This window comes from Tachyglossus aculeatus, chromosome 22, assembly GCF_015852505.1.
Source record: "Tachyglossus aculeatus isolate mTacAcu1 chromosome 22, mTacAcu1.pri, whole genome shotgun sequence".
NCBI classification, from domain to species: Eukaryota; Metazoa; Chordata; class Mammalia; order Monotremata; family Tachyglossidae; genus Tachyglossus; species Tachyglossus aculeatus.
The window spans coordinates 51,176,628-51,197,589 of NC_052087.1; the positions used below are offsets into that span (position 1 = coordinate 51,176,628).

Consider the following 20,962-nt stretch of genomic DNA (forward strand, 5'->3'; position numbering starts at 1 on the left):
GGCCCCGCTCCCCCTCGCAGGCGGAAGAAACGGTCCCCGCAGCCCGCCTGAAAAGACAGTTTTATTGCAGTAGAAGCAGACAGGCCAGGGCTGCTTCCCCCTCTGTGACCCCCAGCTTCCACTTTACAAAACACGACTGTACACGGCCCTCCCACCCGCCCCCCATACTGTACATAGCGCTCCAGTGCTGGCCCCCCCCACCCACTGTCAGAGTACTCCAGAAGCCCCCCACCCACCTCGGCCTTCCCTGGGGGAAGGTGTCAGGCCCCAGTGGGCCCCTCAGCCGGCTCTCCCCTTGCACCTGGGCTCCTGGCAGGGGTGGACCAGCCCAGAGTTCGGGTGCCGGGGGCAGGGGGAGGCCCCGACCGGCCCACGGCTCGGGAGGGGGGGGTGGGCGGTCACCACTTCCCCCGCTTGCTCCAGTCTTTGGGCGTGAAGTGCAGACACTTGGAGTCGATGCGCAGGAGGCGCTTGAGCATGGCTCGCTCGTGCCCGTCCACGATGTCCTCCGACAGCGTCAGGATGTACTGGCCCTGCCGGATGACATTCACGCCGGGGTTTGAGGGGGGGAGGTGGGGCGGCGGGGCCCCACGGGACCCCTCCCCAGGCCCCCACCCACCCACCCACCTTGTAGTAGTTGATGAGGTTGAGGTACTGCAGGGTGGAGATGACGTCCTCCTTCTTGATGCTGGTGATTTCGCTGATCTCGCTGGGGGAGAGAGGCAGAGGTCGGGGGGCTCTCCGCCTCGGGTCTGCCCCCAACCCCAAAGGAAGGAGAGATCGGGGATGGGGGGGGGAGGGGAGAGGCGCTCACTTGATGGTGATCTGGGGCCGCTCCCCACTCTCCGACTTGAGGCCCATGAGGATCTCCAGGATGGTCTGGGACCAGTAGCTGCGGTAGGACAGCAGGCCCAGGTCGGAGAGCGGCTTCTCGGGGGTCCCCGTCTTGCCCTCCACCTTGGACAGTTCGTAGCCTGGGCCGGGACAGAGAGGCCCTTGAGCCGCGTGGCGACGAGCCATCACCCCCCGGCCTCTCCTCTCCTTTCCCGCCATCCGCTGCGCTCAGAGCACAGCTGGCGCCTCCTCTCCGGCTGAGGCCCCGGAGACGAGGAGCCGGGCCGCACCACCTGCCCCCGGGGCCCTCAAGTTGGCGGAGGGAGGGGAGAAGGGGACAAGCGAGGCCGGGGCGAGGCAGGGCGTCACAGGTCTTGCCCCACCCCCGGTCCCGTGCGCATCCCTCGAGTCTCCAAGCCGGAGGACCCCCCCCCCGCCCCTCGCGTGGGACGCCGTGGGGGTTAGCGGGGAGGGGAGAGAGCTGGACCTCCCCGGCTCCCAGACCCGCCCGGAGGAGCACAGTGTCCACCGGCATCCTTCTAACTTGCTCACGGACCCGGCTGCGGACCGGCCCCGGCCCGGGAGAGGTCGAGGGAGACTCGGGGCACGACTGAGGCTCGGGAGAGGCGGGGGGTGACCGGAGAGACCCGGGATAGTGCCGGAGCTGCCCAGCACAGGATCCCAGGCAGGTGTTTGGAGGGGTGGGGGCCGGGTGGTTGGCGAACCCACCGACCGAAAATCATCTCTTCCCCCAACAGACTTCCCTTGATTAAGCCCTCGCTTCCCCCATTTCTCCTCCCTCCTGCGTCGCCTCCGCGCTTGGGTCCGGACCCCGTAAGCCCTTAGATACCCTCGCCCCTAGCACCTACGTCCATAGCCTTATCCGCTGCCATCTTCCCTTTCTGGAACTAGTTATAACGCCCGTCTCTCCCACTCTGTTGTATTAGCTTCTTCCAACTTCTCGCTACTACTGTGCCCCTGCACACAGTAAGCGCTCCACAGATCCCTCAGCCGGAAGAGCCGGGGGAGCCCGGCTTGGGGGGCCCGGCAGGAAGGGGACAAGTTCTATTCCTGCCTCACTCTTGTGAATCTCAGAGCCCCATCCGTCCATCCGCGCGCTCGCCCTCCCGGGCCCTGACACTCACTGAACTCGATGAGCAGTTTGCCGTAGCCGCGGCGCTGATAGGGGGGCAGGGTCAGGATGCAGGCTACGTTGTAGTCCTCTGTCGACTCCTTCTCCTAGAGGGGGGAACGAGGGAGGGGTCGGGGCTAGGGCCTGTGCGTGCGTGTGTCGGAGGGAGTGGAGGTCGCTACCGATGGAGGGTGGGGCGGGGAGGGCGCACCTTGGAGAAGTAGCCGACGATGTGGAAGCCTTTGCAGTCGTACTCGGTCATGACGTAGAAGAGGAAGGGGTCGGTGTCGTAGTACAGGGTTTTGTGGTCCAGGAAACACTTGGCCAGGAGACACAGGTTCTGGGAGTAACTCTGAAATGGGAGGGAGGGGAGGGTCGGTCAGCCTCCCCCGGCCCGTCGGCCTCCCAGCCCCGGCCCGCTCCCCGACCCCTTCCCCCGCCGGCCTTGTTCTTCCGTCCGTCGATCTCGAAGAAGGAGATGGTGCCCTTGCGGTAGATCTCGTTGCCGGGGGGATGGCGCAGGTCACACTTGGTCTGAGGGGGAAGGGAGAGGTGAGGGGGACGGGGAAGGAGGAGGTGGTCCCCCACCCGCCCCGGGGCAGCCGGCCCCTTGGGCCCTTACCAGGTGACGCTGCAGACACTTGAGGCTCTTGCCGTACTTGAGGCAGAACTCGCAGAGGTAAAGCACGGGCAGGGCGGTCAGCTCCTGCGGGTACGGCGAGAAGTACCAGGGTTTGAGGCGGTGGCGGCCCAGCTCGATGCACTCGATGTTCTTCATGCGCGTGACGATGTCGTCGTGGCTCCGGTCCGACACCAGGCTGCCCGTCATGCGCGGGGCCGAAGGGATCCCGTCCGAGCTGTCCTGGGAGTCCTGCACCAGGCGGGCGCAGAGCGGGGGGGCGGTCAGCGGCCGGGCAGCCCCCTCGCGGGCTCCCCTCCGGCCCCCACCCTGCCCGCACCCTCCCCACGCACCTCGTCGGTGCCCAAGCAGTTGGACTTTCTCTTGCGTCCCGGCTGGGCGGCCGCAGCCCGGCGAGCCGATCCGTTCTGGGAGGGAGAGAGCGAGGAAGGGACGGACGGAGGGATGGGAGGGAGGGACGGATGGATGGAGAGTGACAGAGGGAAGGACGGACGGACGGAGGGAGCCGAGCCCGAGGGAGGCCGGCTGGCAGAGGCGGGAGCGGCCAGCCGGGGGCCCGACTCCCACCCCGGGGGCCCACGCCTACCTGGGGGAAGACGGAGGCTGGGGCTGTCTCGCTGGGAACAGGGGTGGCCGGGGAAACCACTTCCACCTTCCGCTTCTAGATGGATCGAGAAGAGCATCAGAGAGGCCGGCTGGCTGGGAGCGGGACCTGCAGCCCCAAGGGCGGGAGGGAGGGGGCTTGGGGGGAACAGGAGGGACCACAGAGCTGGAGGAGATGGGGCGGGAGCAAGAGCAAGGCCAGGGCTTTTGTGGCCCAAGGGTTGGGCTGGAGGGCCGGGCCGGGGCCGGGCTACCGTGGAGCGGTGGTTGGTCTGGATGCAGGAGCTGGAGGAGAGGGGCTGGTCGGGCTCGGTGCCGGGGAGGGCCTCTCGGTCCTTGGGCAGGTTGAAGCGCAGTGTGATCTGCACCGGGATGGGCAGGGTCTTCCCACTGGCCTGGGCTGAGGCTGGCTGCCGAGACAGAGGCGAGGTCTTCCTCTGACCGGATGCGACGGGACCGGGATGGGACCGGACCGGAAGGGGAAGGAAAGGAAGGGAAGGGGGCAGGAGGGAGGGGATGGGAAAGGCCCCCCCCCACCCCCCACCCCACCCCACCCCCAATCAACCAGCTGCTGAGCCCGCAGCCCTCCCAGCTCCCTCGGGCCGCCCCCCCAAGCATGCCGGCTGGGGCCCCCGAGTTCCCCAACCCCCCACCTGCCTCCAGAGACCCGCTCACCTGGGACCCACCGCCCCGCCCCCTTCCCCCCCAGCCTGCACGGGGGCGGCCCAGGGAGCCGGGGCGGCCCAGGGAGCGGGGGCCACCGGGCCGGGGCCGGGGAGGGAGCGGCTCTCGCTTGGCCTCCTGGGAGGTGATGTCTCAGCCTGACGACTCACCACCTCCCTCTCGGGGGAGCCGGGCCGGGAGCCGGGGAGCCCATTCTTGGTGGGGGTCTTGGCTTCCTTCTTGGGGAACTGGATCTTCTTCAGGTCCAGCCGGTCGTGGGTCACCCACTCATCCAGGCGCTTGTTGACTGCGGGCAGGGGCAGGGCCGGGGACAGACATCCAGGTGAGAGGCTCCACCCTCCCATATTCTCCTGTGGCCTCTCCATCCCCATACGCCTCATCCACTCTTCCTTATCTACTGCCCCATCTCTCCCTTCTCATCTTCCCCCTCTCCAGCTCCCTCTCCTCCTCCTCGGCTTTTCCCCCTTCCCTTCCCTCCTCCCCTCCTCTTCTCCCTCTCCTTCTCTGCTCCTCCCTCGACGGACATCCAGGTGAGAGGCTCCACCCTCCCATATTCTCCTGTGGCCTCTCCATCCCCATACGCCTCATCCACTCTTCCTTATCTACTGCCCCATCTCTCCCTTCTCATCTTCCCCCTCTCCAGCTCCCTCTCCTCCTCCTCGGCTTTTCCCCCTTCCCTTCCCTCCTCCCCTCCTCTTCTCCCTCTCCTTCTCTGCTCCTCCCTCGACGGACATCCAGGTGAGAGGCTCCACCCTCCCATATTCTCCTGTGGCCTCTCCATCCCCATACGCCTCATCCACTCTTCCTTATCTACTGCCCCATCTCTCCCTTCTCATCTTCCCCCTCTCCAGCTCCCTCTCCTCCTCCTCGGCTTTTCCCCCTTCCCTTCCCTCCTCCCCTCCTCTTCTCCCTCTCCTTCTCTGCTCCTCCCTCGACGGACATCCAGGTGAGAGGCTCCACCCTCCCATATTCTCCTGTGGCCTCTCCATCCCCATACGCCTCATCCACTCTTCCTTACCTACTGCCCCATCTCTCCCTTCTCATCTTCCCCCTCTCCAGCTCCCTCTCCTCCTCCTCGCCTTTTCCCCCTTCCCTTCCCTCCTCCCCTCCTCTTCTCCCTCTCCTTCTCTGCTCCTCCCTCGACGGACATCCAGGTGAGAGGCTCCACCCTCCCATATTCTCCTGTGGCCTCTCCATCCCCATACGCCTCATCCACTCTTCCTTATCTACTGCCCCATCTCTCCCTTCTCATCTTCCCCCTCTCCAGCTCCCTCTCCTCCTCCTCGGCTTTTCCCCCTTCCCTTCCCTCCTCCCCTCCTCTTCTCCCTCTCCTTCTCTGCTCCTCCCTCGACGGACATCCAGGTGAGAGGCTCCACCCTCCCATATTCTCCTGTGGCCTCTCCATCCCCATACGCCTCATCCACTCCTCTTCCTTATCTACTGCCCCATCTCTCCCTTCTCATCTTCCCCCTCTCCAGCTCCCTCTCCTCCTCCTCGGCTTTTCCCCCTTCCCTTCCCTCCTCCCCTCCTCTTCTCCCTCTTTCTCTGCTCCTCCCTCCACCTCTCCTTTGCTACTCCTCTCCCCCTCCCCCTCGTTCCCCCTTCCCCTGCTCCTCCCTCCACCTCTCCCTTGCTACTCCTCTCCCTCTCCCCCTCCCACTTGTTCCCTCCCCCTGCTCCTCCCTCCACCTCTCCCTTGCTACTCCTCTCCCCCTCCCCCTCGTTCCCCCTTCCCCTGCTCCTCCCTCCACCTCTCCTTTGCTACTCCTCTCCCTCTCCCCCTCCCCCTCGTTCCCCCTCCCCCTGCTCCTCCCTCCACCTCTCCCTTGCTACTCCTCTCCCTCTCCTCCTCCCACTTGTTCCCTCCCCCTGCTCCTCCCTCCACCTCTCCCTTGCTACTCCTCTCCCTCTCCCCCTCCCCCTCGTTCCCCCCTTCCCCTGCTCCTCCCTCCACCTCTCCCTTGCTACTCCTCTCCCTCTCCCCCTCCCACTTGTTCCCTCCCCCTGCTCCTCCCTCCACCTCTCCCTTGCTACTCCTCTCCCTCTCCCCCTCGTTCCCCCTTCCCCTGCTCCTCCCTCCACCTCTCCCTTGCTACTCCTCTCCCTCTCCCCCTCCCACTCGTTCCCTCCCCCTGCTCCTCCCTCCACCTCTCCCTTGCTACTCCTCTCCCTCTCCCCCTCCCACTTGTTCCCCCTTCCCCTGCTCCTCCCTCCACCTCTCCTTTACTACTCCTCTCCCTCTCCCCCTTCCCCTGCTCCTCCCTCCACCTCACCTTTACTGCTCCTCTCCCCCTTCCCCCGCTCCTCCTCCCTCCACCTCTCCTTTGCTACTCCCCTCCCTCTCCCGTTCCCCCTTCCCCTGCTCCTCCCTCTCCCATCACCTGCTCCCCCCTCCCCTTCTCCCGCTCCCCCCTCCCCCATAATAACAATGGCATTTACTAAGCGCTGACTACGTGCAAAGCACCGCTCTAAGCGCCGGAGAATCTTTTAGACTGTGAGCCCACCGTTGGGTAGGGACCGTCTATGTTGCCGACCCGTACTTCCCAAGCGCTTAGCCCAGCGCTCTGCACACGGTAAGCGCTCACTAAATACGACTGATTGATTGGAGAGGTTACAGGGTGAGCGGGCTGTCCCGGGGGGGGGGGGGGCTCACTCACAGCCCCCACCCCCACCCCTTGGTGGTGGGGGGGGCGGACGGGCGGGGGGGCGTCTCCCCTGTCCTCCCTCCCTCCCGGTCCCCCCGTGCCCCGGCTGAGCACTCACAGTCGATGTAGTGGACGTAGAAGAGCTTCCGGCCACTGATGTCTTTGACGCTGAGGATCTCCGCCAAGGCTAAAGGGAGAGGGGCCGGAGGGCGGGAGGGCTCAGGGGGCGGCCCGGGGACGAGGACACGAGCCCCGCTCGGCCCCGGGCCGCCCTTCCATCCTCCTCCCCATCCTCCTCCTCCTCCTCCCCGCCCCGCCCCCTCCGTCCTGTCAATCCAACCCCGCCCCGCCCCTCGACGTCACTCACGCCACTCGTCCTCGTTGTCCTGGTTCCGCCGCAGGACGGGCAGGCGGCAGCCTTCGATCACCTCCCCCTGAGGAGACACCGCGGCGCCGGGGTCGGTGGCCCTTCTTCCCCCCCGGCTGCTCCCCCCCCCCAACGCCCCGCCCCGGGCAGACCGAACTCACCACCTCCGCCATCTTCCCTCCCTCCTTCCCCGCCGCCACTTCCGGCCCCGCTGGGACGTCACTTCCGGCCGGGGGGGAAGGGGGCGGCACGTGACGGCGGCGCGGCCCCCCGATTGGCCGAGAGCGGGGCCCGGGCGCGCGCGTGCGCGCGCCGGCCGGCCGTCACGTGGCGTCGTCGTCGTCGTCGTCGTCGTCGTCGTCGTCGTCGTCGTCGTCGTCGTCGTCGTCGTCGTCGTCGTCGTCGTCGTCGTCGTCGTCGTCGTCGTCGTCTGAGGCGATTGTGACCCGCCCGGCCTCGCCTCACGCCGCCGTGACTCATTCATTCATTCAGTCGTATTGATTGGGCGCTTACTAGGTGCAGAGCGCTGTACTAAGCGCTTGGGAAGTCCAAGTTGGCAACATCTAGAGTGTTAGACTGTGAGCCCACTGTGGGGTAGGGACCGCCTCTCCATGTTGCCAACTTGGACTTCCCAAGCGCTTAGTCCAGCGCTCTGCACACAGTAAGCGCTCAATCGATACGAATGATGACGATTGATGATCTCTAGATCCGTACCCAACGGCGGGCCCACAGTCCAGAAGCTTGTGGACTTGTACTCCCAGCTTGAACTTCCCAAGCGCTTAGTCCAGTGCTCTGCACACAGTAAGCGCTCAGTAAATACGATTGATTGATTGACTGATAGAAGGGGGAGACGGACAACAAAACGTATTAACAAAATAAAATAGATAGAATGAGTATGTACAAGTAAAATAAATAAGTAGAGTAATAAATTCATTCATTTGTATTTATTGAGCGCTTACTGTGTGCAGAGCACTGCACTAAGAGCTTGGGAAGTCCAAGTTGGCAACATGTAGAGACGGTCCCTACCCCACAGCGGGCTCACAGTCTAGAAGGGGGAGACAGACAACAAAATATATTAACAAAATAAAATGAATAGATATGTACAAGTAAAATAAATAAGTAGAGTAATAAATTCACTCATTCGTTCAATGGTATTTATTGAGCGGTTACTGTGTGCAGAGCACGGCGCTAAGCCCTTGGGAAGTACAGGTTGGCATCATATAGAGATGGTCCCTACCCCACAGCGGGCTCACAGTCTAGACAGGCAACAAAACAAAACATATTAACAAAATAAAATAAATAGAATAAATATGTACAAGTAAAATAGAGTAATAAATTCATTCGATTGTATTTATTGAGCACTTACTGTGTGCAGAGCACTGTACTAAGCGCTTGGGAAGTACAGGTTGGCATCATATAGAGACGGTCCCTACCCCACAGCGGGCTCACAGTCTAGAAGGGGGAGACAGGCAACAAAACAAAACATATTAACAAAATAAATTAAATAGAATAAATATGTACAAGTAAAATAGAGTAATAAATTCATTCAATTGTATTTATTGAGCACTTACTGTGTGCAGAGCACTGTACTAAGCGCTTGGGAAGTACAAGTTGGCAACATATAGAGATGGTCCCTACCCAACAGCGGCCTCACAGTCTAGAAGGGGGAGACAGACAACAAAATAAATCGTGGACAGGTGTCAAAACTGGCAAAATAAATAGAATCAGAGCTAGAGGCACATCATTAACAAAATAAATAGAATAGTAAATATGTACAAGTAAAATAAATAGAGTAATATGTGCAAATACATACAAGTGTTGTGGGGAGGGGAAGGAGGTAGGGAGGGGAAGGAGGTAGGGCGGGGAAGGAGGTAGGGCGGGGACGGGTGAAGGATGGCTTCTGTTCTCTATCCACTCATTCCTCCTTCTAGACTGTGAGCCTGTTTTTGGGTAGGGACCATCTCTACATGTTGCCAACATGTACTTCCCAAGCAGTTAGTACAATGCTCTGCACACTGTAAGCGCTCAATATATACGATTGAATGAATGAATGGTGAACTCATTCACTCCCACGGCTTCAACTATCACCTCTACGCTGATGACACCCAAATTTACATCTCCGCCCCTGCTCTCTCTCCCTCACTCCAGGCTCGTATCTCCTCCTGCCTTCAGGACATCTCCATCTGGATGTCTGCCCGCCATCTAAAACTCAATATGTCCAAGACTGAACTACTTATCTTCCCTCCCAAACCCTGTCCTCTCCCTGACTTTCCCGTCACTGTGGATGGCACTACCATCTCTCCCGTCTCACGAGCCCGCAACCTTGGTATCATCCTCGACTCTGTTCTCTCGTTCACCCCACACATCCAATCCGTCACCAAAACCTGCCGGTCTCACCTCCACATAGCCAAGATCCGCCCTTTCCTCTCCATCCAAACCGCTACCTTGCCGGTTCAATCTCTCATCCTATCCCGACTGGATGACTGCATCGGCCTCCTCTCTGATCTCCCATCCTCCTGTCTCTCCCCGCTTCAGTCTATACTTCACTCTGCTGCCCGGATTATCTTTCTACAGAAACGCTCTGGGCATGTCACTCCCCTCCTCAAAAATCTCCCGTGGTTGCCTATCGACCAATGAATCAAGGGGAAACTCCTCACTCTCGGCTTCAAGGCTGTCCGTCCATTCCCTCGCCCCCCTCCTACCTCACCTCCCTTCTTTCCTTCTCCAGCCCAGCCACACCCTCCGCTCCTCTGCCGCTAACCTCCTCACCGTGCCTCGTTCTCGCCTGTCCCACCTTCGACCCCCGGCCCACGTCCTTCCCCTGGCCTGGAATGCCCTCCCTCCACACATCCACCAAGCTAGCTCTCTTCCTCCCTTCAAAGTCCTACTGAGAGCTCACCTCCTCCAAGAGGCCTTCCCAGACTGAGCCCCCTTTTTCTTCTCCTCTTCCCCATTCCCCCCTGCCCTATCTCCTTTGCCTCCCCACAGCACTTGTATATATTTGTACAGATTTATTGCTCTATTTATTCTACTTGTACATTTTTACTATTCTATTTATTTTGTTAATGATGTGCATAGAGCTATAATTTCATTTGTTCTGACGATTTTGACACCTGTCTCCATGTTTTATTTTGTTATCTGTCTCCCCCTTCTAGACTGTGAGCCCGTTGTTGGGTAGGGACCGTCTCTATCTGTTGCCAACTTGTACTTCCCAAGGGCTTAGTCCAGTGCTCTGCACACAGTAAGTGCTCAATAAATACGACTGAATGAATGAATGAATAGAAGGGAGACAGACATAATAATATTTGTGGTATTTGTTAAGTGCTTACTACGTGTCAGGCCCAGTACTAGCGCTGGGGTGGATGCGAGCAAGTCGGCTTGGGCACAGCCCTTGCCCCATGTGGGGCTCACAGTCTCAATCCCCATTTTACAGATGAGGGGACTGAGGCCCAGAGAAGTGACCTGCCCAAGGTCACACAGCAGACAAGTGGCGGAGCCGGGATTAGAACGTGTGACTTTCCGACTGTCAGGCCCGTGTTCTATCCACCGCGCCATGGTGTTTCCCATCAATACAAATAAATGACAAATATGTACATCTGAATTACATTCTGTAAGGTCTCCAGGAGGTACTCAGTGGCTTTTGCCCCTGTGGGGTGGGGGTCCCCAGGGGGACAGGCAGGCCCAGAGGCAGGACATGGGTGAGGGGGAGGCAGCAAGATAGATGAGAAAGAAGTACAGTGAGTAGGTTCCATTAGAGGAGCAAAGTACGCTGGCTGGATTGTAGTAGGAAATCGGGGAGGTAAGGTAGGAGAGGGCGAGCTGATTGAGAGCTTTAAAGCCAATGGAAAGGAGGAATTTCTGTTTGATGCAGAGGTAGATGGATAACCACTGGAGGTTCTTATGGAGCAGGGAGAAATGGACTCCAAACAGTAAGTAACTCAGTGAATCATTTTATTGAGCACTAACCATGTGCAGTGCGCTGTAGAAAGCTCTTGGGAGAGTTACAATACAACAAAATAACAGACACATTCCTTACCCACAATGAGCTTTCAGTCTAGAGGGGGAGACAGACGTTAATATAAACCAAGTTACATGAACGACAACCTCATTCGCACCTACTCAGCCTTCGTGTCCCGCCATCGACCCCCGGCCCACGTCCTCCCCCGGGCCTGGGATGCCCTCCTTCTGCCCATCCGCCAAGCTAGCTCTCTTCCTCCCTTCAAGGCCCTACTGAGAGCTCATCTCCTCCAGGAGGCCTTCCCAGACTGAGTCCCTTCCTTCCTCTCCCCCTCGTCCCCCTCTCCATCCCCCGCATCTTACCTCCTTCCCTTCCCCACAGCACCTGTATATATGTATATATGTTTGTACATATTTATTACTCTATTTTACTTGTAAATATCTATTCTATTTATTTGATTTTGTTAGTATGTTTGGTTTTGTTCTCTGTCTCCCCCTTCTAGACTGTGAGCCCACTGTTGGGTAGGGACTGTCTCTATATGTTGCGAGCTTGTGCCTCCCAAGCGCTTAGTACAGTGCTCTGCACACAGTAAGCGCTCAATAAATACGATTGATTGATTGATTGTAAACGCTTTACAGATATGGACATAAGCGGTGTGGGGCCGGGACTGCAAGTTCACTGTGGGCAGGGAAGGTGTCTGTTATTTTGTTGTATTGTATCTCTCCCAAGGACTCAATAAATGCACAGTGAATTATCCGTAACTACGACTGATTGAGTGACGGAACAGTAGTTTTAGAAAAGTGATCCGGGCAGCAGGGTGAAGTAGGGGGAGAGAGGAGGCAGGAAGTTTAGTGAGGAGGCTGATGCAGTTATCAAGGCATCATATGATACGTGCTTGGATCAGCGTAGCTGCATTTTGCTTTGAAATGCAGTGTATCTGCATTTCAAGCCCTTAGTACAGTGCTCTGCACATAGTAAGCGCTCAATAAATACGATTGATGATGATTTTGGATGGAGAAAAAAGTGGATTTTAGCTGTTATGAAGGAAGACCTGACAGAAGCAGCTTGGCTCAGTGGAAAGCGCTTAGTACAGTGCTCTGCACACAGTAAGCGCTCAATAAATACGATTGATTGAGTACAGGCTTTGGAGTCAGAGGTCATGGGCTCAAATCTCGGCTCTGCCAACTGTCAGCTGTGTGACTTTGGGCAAGTCACTTAGCTTCTCTGTGCCTCAATGACCTCATCTGGAAAACGAGGATTAAGACTGTGAGCCTCCCGTGGGACGACCTGATCACCTTGTAACCTCCCCAGCGCTTAGAACAGTGCTTTGCACATAGTAAGCGCTTAATAAATGCCATTATTATTATTATTATTAGATTTGGTGACCGATTGAATATGTGGGTTGACTAAGAAAGATGAGTCAAGGATACTATTAAAGTTAAAGTCCTGTGAGCCAGGGAGGATAGTGGCGTTGTCTGTAGTGATGGAGAGGACAGGGTTTGGGTGGGAAGATGAGGAGTTCTGTTTTGGACACGTGAAGTTTGAGGTGTTGGTAGGACATCCAAGTAGAGCTGTCCTGAAGCCAGGGACCGTCTCTATATGGTGCCGACTTGTACTTTCCCAAGCGCTTAGTACAGTGCTCTGCACATAGTAAGCGCTCAATAAATACGATTGAATGAATGACTTGCCCAAAGCCACACAGCTGACGGTTGGCGGAGCTGGGATTTGAACCCATGACCTCTGACTCCAAAGCCCGGGCTCTTTCCACTGAGCCACGCTTCTCTGTGCCTCAGTGACCTGTACTTGTACTTCCTTAGTACAGTGCTCTGCACACAGTAAGCTCTCAATAAATATGATTGATTGATTGATTGATCGCATCTGGAAAATGGGGATTAAGATTGTGAGCCCCACATGGGACAACCTGATCACCTTGTATCCTTCCCAGTGCTTAGAACAGTGCTTTGCACATAGTAAGCGCTTAACAAATGCCATCATCATCCTTCCCTTCCCCACAGCACCTGTATATATGTATATATGTTTGTACATATTTATTACTCTATTTATTTATTTATTTATTTATTTATTTTACTTGTACATATCTATTCTATTTATTTTATTTTGTTAGTATGTTTGGTTTTGTTCTCTGTCTCCCCCTTTTAGACTGTGAGCCCACTGTTGGGTAGGGACTCTGTCTCTAGATGTTGCCAACTTGTACTTCCCAAGCGCTTAGTCCAGTGCTCTGCACATAGTAAGCGCTCAATAAATACGATTGATGATGATGATGATGATGATGAATGAAATACGAGGCTGCAGAGAAGGAGAGGGGTCAGGGCTAGAGAGGCAGATTTGGGAATCTTCAACTGGTGACCTACGTAGGCTCTACGGCACTTCTTCAGCTCTATTCTTATTATCCAGCCTCTTCTACAACACACCCTGGTCCTCGCTCTTCAGTCCTCTTAAAGCACACCCACTCATAAATTATGACCCCCTCGAGGAGAGCAGCATGGCCTGTTGGATAGAGCATGGGCCTGGGATTCAGAAGGACCTGGGTTCTAATCCCCACTCCATCACTTGTCTGCTGTGTGACCTTGGGCACGTCACTTCATCTCTCTGGGCCTCAATGACTTCATCTGTAAAATGGGGGCCAAGTGACCTGAGCCAAGTTGCTTAGCTTCTCCGTACCTCAGTTTCTTCATTTGGAAAATGGGGATTCTAAGCACTTAGTACAGTGCTAAGCACTTTTTTTTATAATAGCATTTATTAAGCGCTTACTATGTGCAAAGCACTGTTCTAAGCACTGGGGAGGTTACAGGGTGATCAGGTTGTCCCACGGGGGGCTCACAGTCTTAATCCCCATTTTACAGATGAGGGAACTGAGGCCCAGAGAAGTTAAGTGACTTGCCCAAAGTCACACAGCTGACAAGTGGCGGAGCCGGGATTTGAACCCATGACTTCTGACTCCAAAGCCCGGGCTCTTTCCACTGAGCCACGCTGCACTTAGTACAGGGCTTTGCTCACAGTAAGCGCTCAACAAATACGATTGAGTGAATACCAGTCTCTTACTTAGATACAGCGTGGCTCAGTGGAAAGAGCACCGGCTTTGGAGTCAGAGGTCATGGGTTCAAATCCCGGCTCTGCCAACTGTCAGCTGTGTGACTTTGGGCAAGGCACTTAACTTCGCTGTGCCTCAGTTCCCTCATCTGTAAAATGAGGATTAAGACTGTGAGCCCCACGTGGGACAACCTCATCACCTTGTAACCTCCCCAGCGCTTAGAACAGTGCTCTGCACATAGTAAGCGCTTAATAAATGCCATCATTATCATTATTATTATTATACATACTTAGATACTTACAGTCTCTTATTTAGATTGTAAGTAGGGGACAGGAACTGTGTCTCACTTGACTTATCTGGTATCTACCCCATCACTTAGTACAGTTGCTTAGCTTCTCTGTACCTCGGTTTCTTCATTTGGAAAATGGAAAATGAGAAGCAGCGTGGCTCAGTGGAAAAGAGCCCGGGCTTTGGAGTCAGAGGTCATGGGTTCAAATCCCGGCTCGGCCAATTGTCAGCCGGGTGACTTTGGGCAAGTCACTTCACTTCTCTGGGCCTCAGTTCCCTCATCTGTAAAATGGGGATTAAAACTGTGAGCCCCACGTAGGACAACCTGATCACCATGTAACCTCCCCAGCGCTTAGAACAGTGGTTTGCACATAGTAAGCGCTTATCAAATACCACAATTATTATTAGATCTTCTGACTCTCAGTATCGTGCTGTTTCCATTAGACCATGCTGCTACTCACTGGCAAGTCCCTAGACAGCAGAGAGATGGTGTCTGTGTCACTACCACTGTGCAGAACCCTGTGCCGTGCCTAGCTCCGTGAAAACCGGCCAATAATAAATTCTGCCAGAGGCCAGGGCTAAATTTATCTGGGGTAGGTGCCAGGGCTCAATACTTGGGCACTTCTCTGTTTGCTGTTTCCTTGGACATGGCAGAACGGAGGTGGGGCGGTGGGAAAGGGGTAGGGAGGGGGAGGCTGGGGAAAAGTCCCAAAGTCTGGAAGGAGCTAGGAGACATCAGTCAACCAATGGTATTTATCAACTGCTTACTGTTGCAGAACACTGTACTACGTGTTGGGAAAGTACAACGGAGTTGGCAGACATGACCCCTGCTCAAGAGAGGTTTAACTCCCTCCTCAAACACCCTGCTCCCCCCACCACCCCCCAGCTCTTGACCCTAATGACCTGGCCACAGACTTCACTGAGAAAACTGAAACCATCAGATGCGATCGCCCTAAAATCTCCCCGGCTCCTCCCCGGTGCCTCCTGTCCTGCCCCTTCTTTGACTCTCCCATCTTTCCCAACAATGTCTCAAGAGGAGATCGCCCTCTTCCTCACGAATTCTACCCTCTCTGTCTCTGTCTCTAACCCCAACCCTTGGCACCTTAACAAAACACTCGCCCTCTCTCTTCTTCCCTCCCCGACCGCCGTCTTCAACCGTTCACTTTCCGATGGTTCACTTTCTTCTGCACTGCTTCGAAACCTGCTCATGTCTCCCCGTCCTAAAAAAACCCTCCCTTGACCTCACGGCTCCTTCAGCTATCACCCATCTCCCTCCTCCTATTCCTCTCCAAACTCCTTGAGTTCCCTACACCCGTGCCCTCCGTTTCCTCTCCTCCAAGTCTCTCCCTGATCCCCTCCAATCTGGCTTGTGTCCCCCTCATCCCATGGAAACTGCGCTCTCTAAGGTCACCAATGATCTCCTTCTTGCCAAATCCAATGGCCTTTATTCCATCCTAATCCTCCTCGACCTCTCAGCTGCTTTTGACATCGTGGATCACTCCCTTCCACTTCTGGACTTTTAGACTGTGAGCCCACTGTTGGGTAGGGACTGTCTCTATGTGATGCCAATTTGTACTTCCCAAGCGCTTAGTACAGTGCTCTGCACATAGTAAGCGCTCAATAAATACGATTGATTGATTGATTGATTGGAAGCATTAACTAACCTTGGCCTCACCGACACTGTCCTCTCTTGGTTCTCCTGCTACCTCTCTGGCCGTTCATTCTCAGTCTCCTTCCCAGGCTTCTCCTCTGCCTCCCACCCCCTAAATGTGGGGGTCCCTCAGGGTTCAGTTCTGGGTCCCCTTCTATTCTCCATCTACATCCTCTTCCTTGGAGAACTCATTCGCTCCCATGGCTTCAACTACCATCACCAGGCAGATGATTCCCAAATCTACTTCTCCAGCTCTGATCTGTCTCCTTCTCTGCAGTGTTGCATGACCTCCTGTCTAAAGGACATCTCTAAAGGACATTTCAAACGTAATAAGTCTAAAACAGGACTCCTCATCTTCCCACCCACATCCTGTCATCTCCCTAACTTTCTCACTGTATCTCGACCTCGTCTAGCTTGCCGCCGACCCCTCACCTGCAATCAGTCTCTGGCCTGGAACCCCCACCCCTTTCATAATACTCGTGGTGTTTTTTAAGCACTTTACTACACGTCAGACCCTGCTGTAAGCCCTGGGGTGGATACAAGCTAATCATGTTGGACTGGTCCCTGCCCCACATAGGGCTCACAGTTTGAGAAATAGGGGAGAACGACCATCTGCCATATCTGACTGGCCACCGCTTTCCCCACCTTCAAAACCGGATTAAAATCTCATCTCCTCCAAGAGGCCTTCCCTGAATAAGTCCCCATTTCCCGTACTCCATCACCCTTTTATTGCCCAAACACTTGGGCCTATCCCCTTTTTCACCCCAAGGCACTTATGTCCACATCCACAACTTATTTTATTGTCTGCCTCCACTCTAGATTGTAAACTCATTGTGGACAGGGAACGTGTCTACCCTCTCTGTTGTGTAGTATTCTCCCAAGCTCTACACACATATGGGACAGAGACTGTGTTCAACCTGATGATTCTGTATTTACCTCAGTGTTTAGTACAGTGCCTGGCACATATTAGACTCTTAATTAAGCTCCTCAGCCCAACAGTTCTTTGGAGAAGTGGCATGGCCTAATAAATACAGCGCAGACCTGGGCGTCAGAATGTCGTGGGTTCTAATTCTAGCTCTGCCACTTGTCTGCTGTGTGACCTTAGGCAAGTCGCTTCACTTCTCTGGGCCTCAGTTCCCACGTCTGTAAAATGGAGATCAAGACTGTGAGCCCCACGTGGGACATGGACTGCGTCCAACCTGATTTGCTTGTATCCCCTGGCAGCGCTTAGTACAGTGCCTGGCACACAGTAAGCACCTAACAAATGCCACACATAATTATTATCATGTCCATAGCTGTAATTTATTTATTTATTTTAATGTCTGCCTCCCCCTCTAGACTGTAAAGGTCATTGTGGGAAGGGAACCATGTCTACCATCTCTGTTGTATTATCCTCTCCCAAGCGCTTAGTACAGTGCTCTGCCCACAGTAAACTCTCAATAAATATGATTAACAAGTGCCATTGAAAGAGAAGCAGCGTGGCTCAGTGGGAAAGAGCCTGGGCTTTGGAGTCAGAGGTCGTGGGTTCAAATCCCGGCTCCGCCGAGTGTCAGCTGTGTGACTTTGGGCAAGTCACTTAACTTCTCTGTGCCTCAGTTCCCTCATCTGTAAAATGGGGACGAAGACTGTGAGCCCCCCGTGGGACAACCTGATCACTTTGTAACCTCCCCAGCGCTTAGAACAGTGCTTTGCACGTAGTAAGCGCTTAATAAATGCCATCATTATTATTATTAAAAGATACAAAAATAAATATGACTGATTGATCGATAACTACACCCCAGCCCTTTGAGGTCTCGGAATTAACGTGTCTCCCCGCTACACTATAAACCCATTGTGAGCAGGGAAAGAAGGACATGGGTTTTAATCCCGGCTCTGTCATTTGTCTGTTGTGCGATTCGGGGCAAGTCACATCACTTCTCTGTGCCTCAATCACCTCATCTGTCAAATGGGGATTAAGACTGTGAGCCTCATCATCATCATGTGATTGAATGAGTGAATAACGAAGGTTGTTTCTATTCCTTCCACCGATCTTGGTACTCTCACCTAAATACCAATGATTATTACTATTAATTGTTGAAGTCTGCCTCCTCCTCTAGACTAAGCTCGTTGAGGGCAGGGAATGTGTGGGTTCACTGTTACGGTTTACTCCCCCGGGCGCTTAGCAAAGTGCTCTACACACAGTAAGCGCTCAGTAAATATGACTGACTGACCGACGAAAGGCCCAGCGTGGTGAAGGGGGCTGCCCGCCCAGGCCAGTGTAAACGGAGATGGGGGACGGTCCCATCGCGGGGAGAGTCCAGCGAGGCTGCCACGGGGCACCAATTCCACATCCACCTTGTCGTTCATTCGGTCATTCTTTCATTCAATCATATTTACTGAGCGCTTACTGGGTGCAGAGCACTGTACTAAGCGCTTGGAAAGTACAATTCGGCAACAAATAGAGACAATTGCCACCCAACAACGGGCTCGCGGTCTAGAAGGGGGGAAGACAGACAACAAAACCAAACAAAACCCAGCTCCCTCGCCCCGACTCGCTCCCTTTGCTCTGCTCCCACTCTTGTGTAAATATGTACATATTTATAATTCTATTTATTTCTATTAATGCCTGTTTACATGTTTTGATGTGTATAAATCTATAATTTGATTTATAGTGATGCTATTGATGCTTGTTTACTTGTTTTGATGTCTGCCTCCCCCTTTCTAGACTTTAAGCCCCTTGTGGGCAGGGGGTAGGGACTGTCTCTATATGTTGCCAATTTGTACTTCCCAAGCGCTTAGTACAGTGCTCTGCACATAGTAAGCACTCAATAAATACGATTGATGATGATGATTGTCTCTCTTTAATAATAATAATAATGATGGTACTTGTTAAACGCTTACTCTGTGCCAAGCACTGTTCTAAGCGCTGGGGTAGACGTAAGGTCATCAGGTTGTCCCCCGTGGGGGTCACAGTCTTTATCCCCAATTTTCCAGATGAGGTCACTGAGGCCCAGACAAGTGAATAATAATAATGGCATTTGTTAAGCGCTTACTATGTGTGAAGCACTGTTCTAAGCGCTGGGGTGATACTCGGTGATCAGGTTGTCCCACGTGGGGCTCACAGTCTTCATCCCCATTTGAAAGATGAGGGAACTGAGGCCCAGAGAAGTGACTTGACCAAAGCCTCCCAGTTGACAAATGGTGGAGCCGGGATTAGAACCCATGACCTCTGGCTCCCAAGCCCGGGCTCTTTCCACTGAGCCACGCTGGAATTATACTTTCCAAGCGCCTAGTCCAGTGCTCTGTACCCAATACTGTGAACCCATTATTGGGTAGGGACCATCTCTATCTGTTGCCGACCAAATAATAATAATAATAATAATAATAATAATGGCATTTATTAAGCACTTACTATGTGCAAAGCGCTGGTCTAAGTGCTGGGGAAGTTACAAGGTGATCAGATTGTCCCACTGGGGGCTCACAGTCTTAATCCCCATTTTGCAGATGAGGGAACTGAGGCCCAGAGGAGTGAAGTCACTTGCCCAAGGTCACACAGCTGACACTTGGTGGAGCCGGGATTTGAATCCACGACCTCTGACTCCAAAGCCCCGGCTCTTTCCACTGAGCCACGCTGCTTCTCAAGACTGTGAGCCCCACTTGGGGCAACCTGACCATCTTGTATCCACCCCGGCGCTTAGAATAGTGCCCGGCACATAGTAAGCGCTTAACAAATACTATCGTTATTGGTATTATTATTCATCCCCATTGTCCAGAGGAGGAAACTGAGGCCAGAAGAGGAGAAGGGACTTGCCCAAGGGTCCAGGGCAGAGGGGTGACTGGAGGGAACTCGCTCGCCCTCTGCCAGTCCCCGCTCACCCCGCTCCGCCGACCCCGGCCTCTTTCGAACCGGTGACATCACCGGTTGTACTTCCCAAGTGCTTAGTACAGTGCTCTGCCCACAGTAAGCGCTCAATAAATACGATTGAATGAATGAATGAGTAAGCACTCAATAAATAATAATAATGATGGCATTTATTCATTCATTCATTCATTCATTCAATCGTATTTATTGAGCGTTTACTGTGTGCAGAGCAGTGTACTAAGTGCTGGGGAGGTTACAAGGTGATCAGTTTGTCCCACTGATGGGGGTGGGGGTGGATGGTGGGCCCACCCCACCATCAAAGTGAGCTGCCGGGGCCGGGGGGCGGGCAGGGGGACACCGAGAGGAGCAGCGTGGCTCAGTGGAAAGAGCCCGGCCTCTGGAGTCAGAGGTCGTCGGTTCAAATCCCTGTCAGCTGTGTGACTTTGGGTCTGGTCCTCAGTTCCCTCATCTGTAAAATGGGGGTGATCAGTCTTCATCCCCATTTTCCAGATGAGGTAACTGAGGCCCAGAGAAGTGAAGTGACTTACCCAAGGTCACCCAGCTGACAATTGGCGGAGCCGGGATTTGAGCCCAGGACCTCTGACTCCAAAGCCCGTGCTCTTTCCACCAAGCCATCACTGCTACGACTGAATGAGTGAATGAATAATAATAACAATAATAAAAATGATGGCATTCATTAAGTGCTTACTATGTGCAAAGCACTGTTCCAAGTGCTGGGGAGGTTACGAGGTGATCAGGTTGTCCCACGGGGCTCACAGTCTTAATCCCCATTTTCCAGATGAGGTAACTGAGGCCCAGAGAAGTGAAGTGACTTGCCCAAGGTCACCCAGCTGACAATTGGCGGAGCCGGGGTTTGAACCCATGACCTCTGACTCCAAAGCCCGGGCTCTTTCGCTTGAGTCATCGCTGCTTCGATTGAATGAATGAATGAACAAGCACTCAATAAATACGATTGAGTGAATGAATGAATGAATGCTACAATTGAATGAATGAATGAATAAGCACTCAATAAATAGGATTGATTAAATGAATGAATGCTATGATTGAATGAATGAATGAATGAACAAGGGCTCAATAAATAGGATTGATTGAATGAATGCTACGGATGAATGAATGAATAAGCACTCAATAAATACGATTGGCTGAATGAATGAATGTTACGATTGAATGATTGAATAAATGCTACGAGTGAATGAATGAATGAACAAGCACTCAATAAATACGATTGATTGAATGAATGCTACGA

At 54.3% G+C, this 20,962-nt stretch overlaps 2 protein-coding genes across 4 annotated transcripts in view; one reads left to right on the forward strand and one right to left on the reverse strand.

Annotated features, from left to right (window-relative positions):
• Window positions 1–193: 193 nt before the first annotated feature.
• Window positions 194–7,093, reverse strand: KAT5 (lysine acetyltransferase 5). 3 transcript variants are annotated; one of them, XM_038764243.1, is made up of 14 exons: window positions 7,067–7,093; window positions 6,906–6,972; window positions 6,657–6,725; window positions 4,043–4,179; window positions 3,464–3,571; window positions 3,193–3,267; window positions 2,939–3,013; window positions 2,589–2,837; window positions 2,411–2,500; window positions 2,178–2,318; window positions 1,980–2,073; window positions 815–974; window positions 628–709; window positions 194–533 (listed from the first exon to the last, which is right to left on the reverse strand). In XM_038764243.1, exons 1-14 carry the CDS (start codon window positions 7,076–7,078, stop codon window positions 399–401), a joined length of 1,494 nt encoding a protein of 497 aa, XP_038620171.1. In that variant the 5' UTR covers window positions 7,079–7,093; the 3' UTR covers window positions 194–398. The 3 variants fall into 3 exon arrangements, with proteins under 3 accessions (XP_038620171.1, XP_038620170.1, XP_038620172.1); XM_038764242.1 differs by having other exon boundaries at window positions 3,464–3,619; XM_038764244.1 differs by lacking the exon at window positions 3,464–3,571.
• A 549-nt stretch (window positions 7,094–7,642) lies between these two features.
• Window positions 7,643–20,962, forward strand: part of RELA (RELA proto-oncogene, NF-kB subunit) — a 49,701-nt gene continuing 36,381 nt past the window's right edge. The window contains exon 1 of the mRNA XM_038765100.1: window positions 7,643–7,706. The gene's annotated coding sequence lies outside the window, so the exon portion shown is untranslated. The remainder of the gene's footprint in view (window positions 7,707–20,962) is intronic.

Excerpts from the sequence above, each read along its gene's own strand:
- KAT5 (XM_038764242.1), bottom strand. Across the intron at positions 3,268-3,463 it reads AGACCAACCACCGCTCCACG|AAGCGGAAGGTGGAAGTGGT; the intron begins GTAGCCCGGCCC and ends CGATCCATCTAG. Across the intron at positions 2,319-2,410 it reads TCGACGGACGGAAGAACAAG|AGTTACTCCCAGAACCTGTG; the intron begins GCCGGCGGGGGA and ends CTCCCATTTCAG.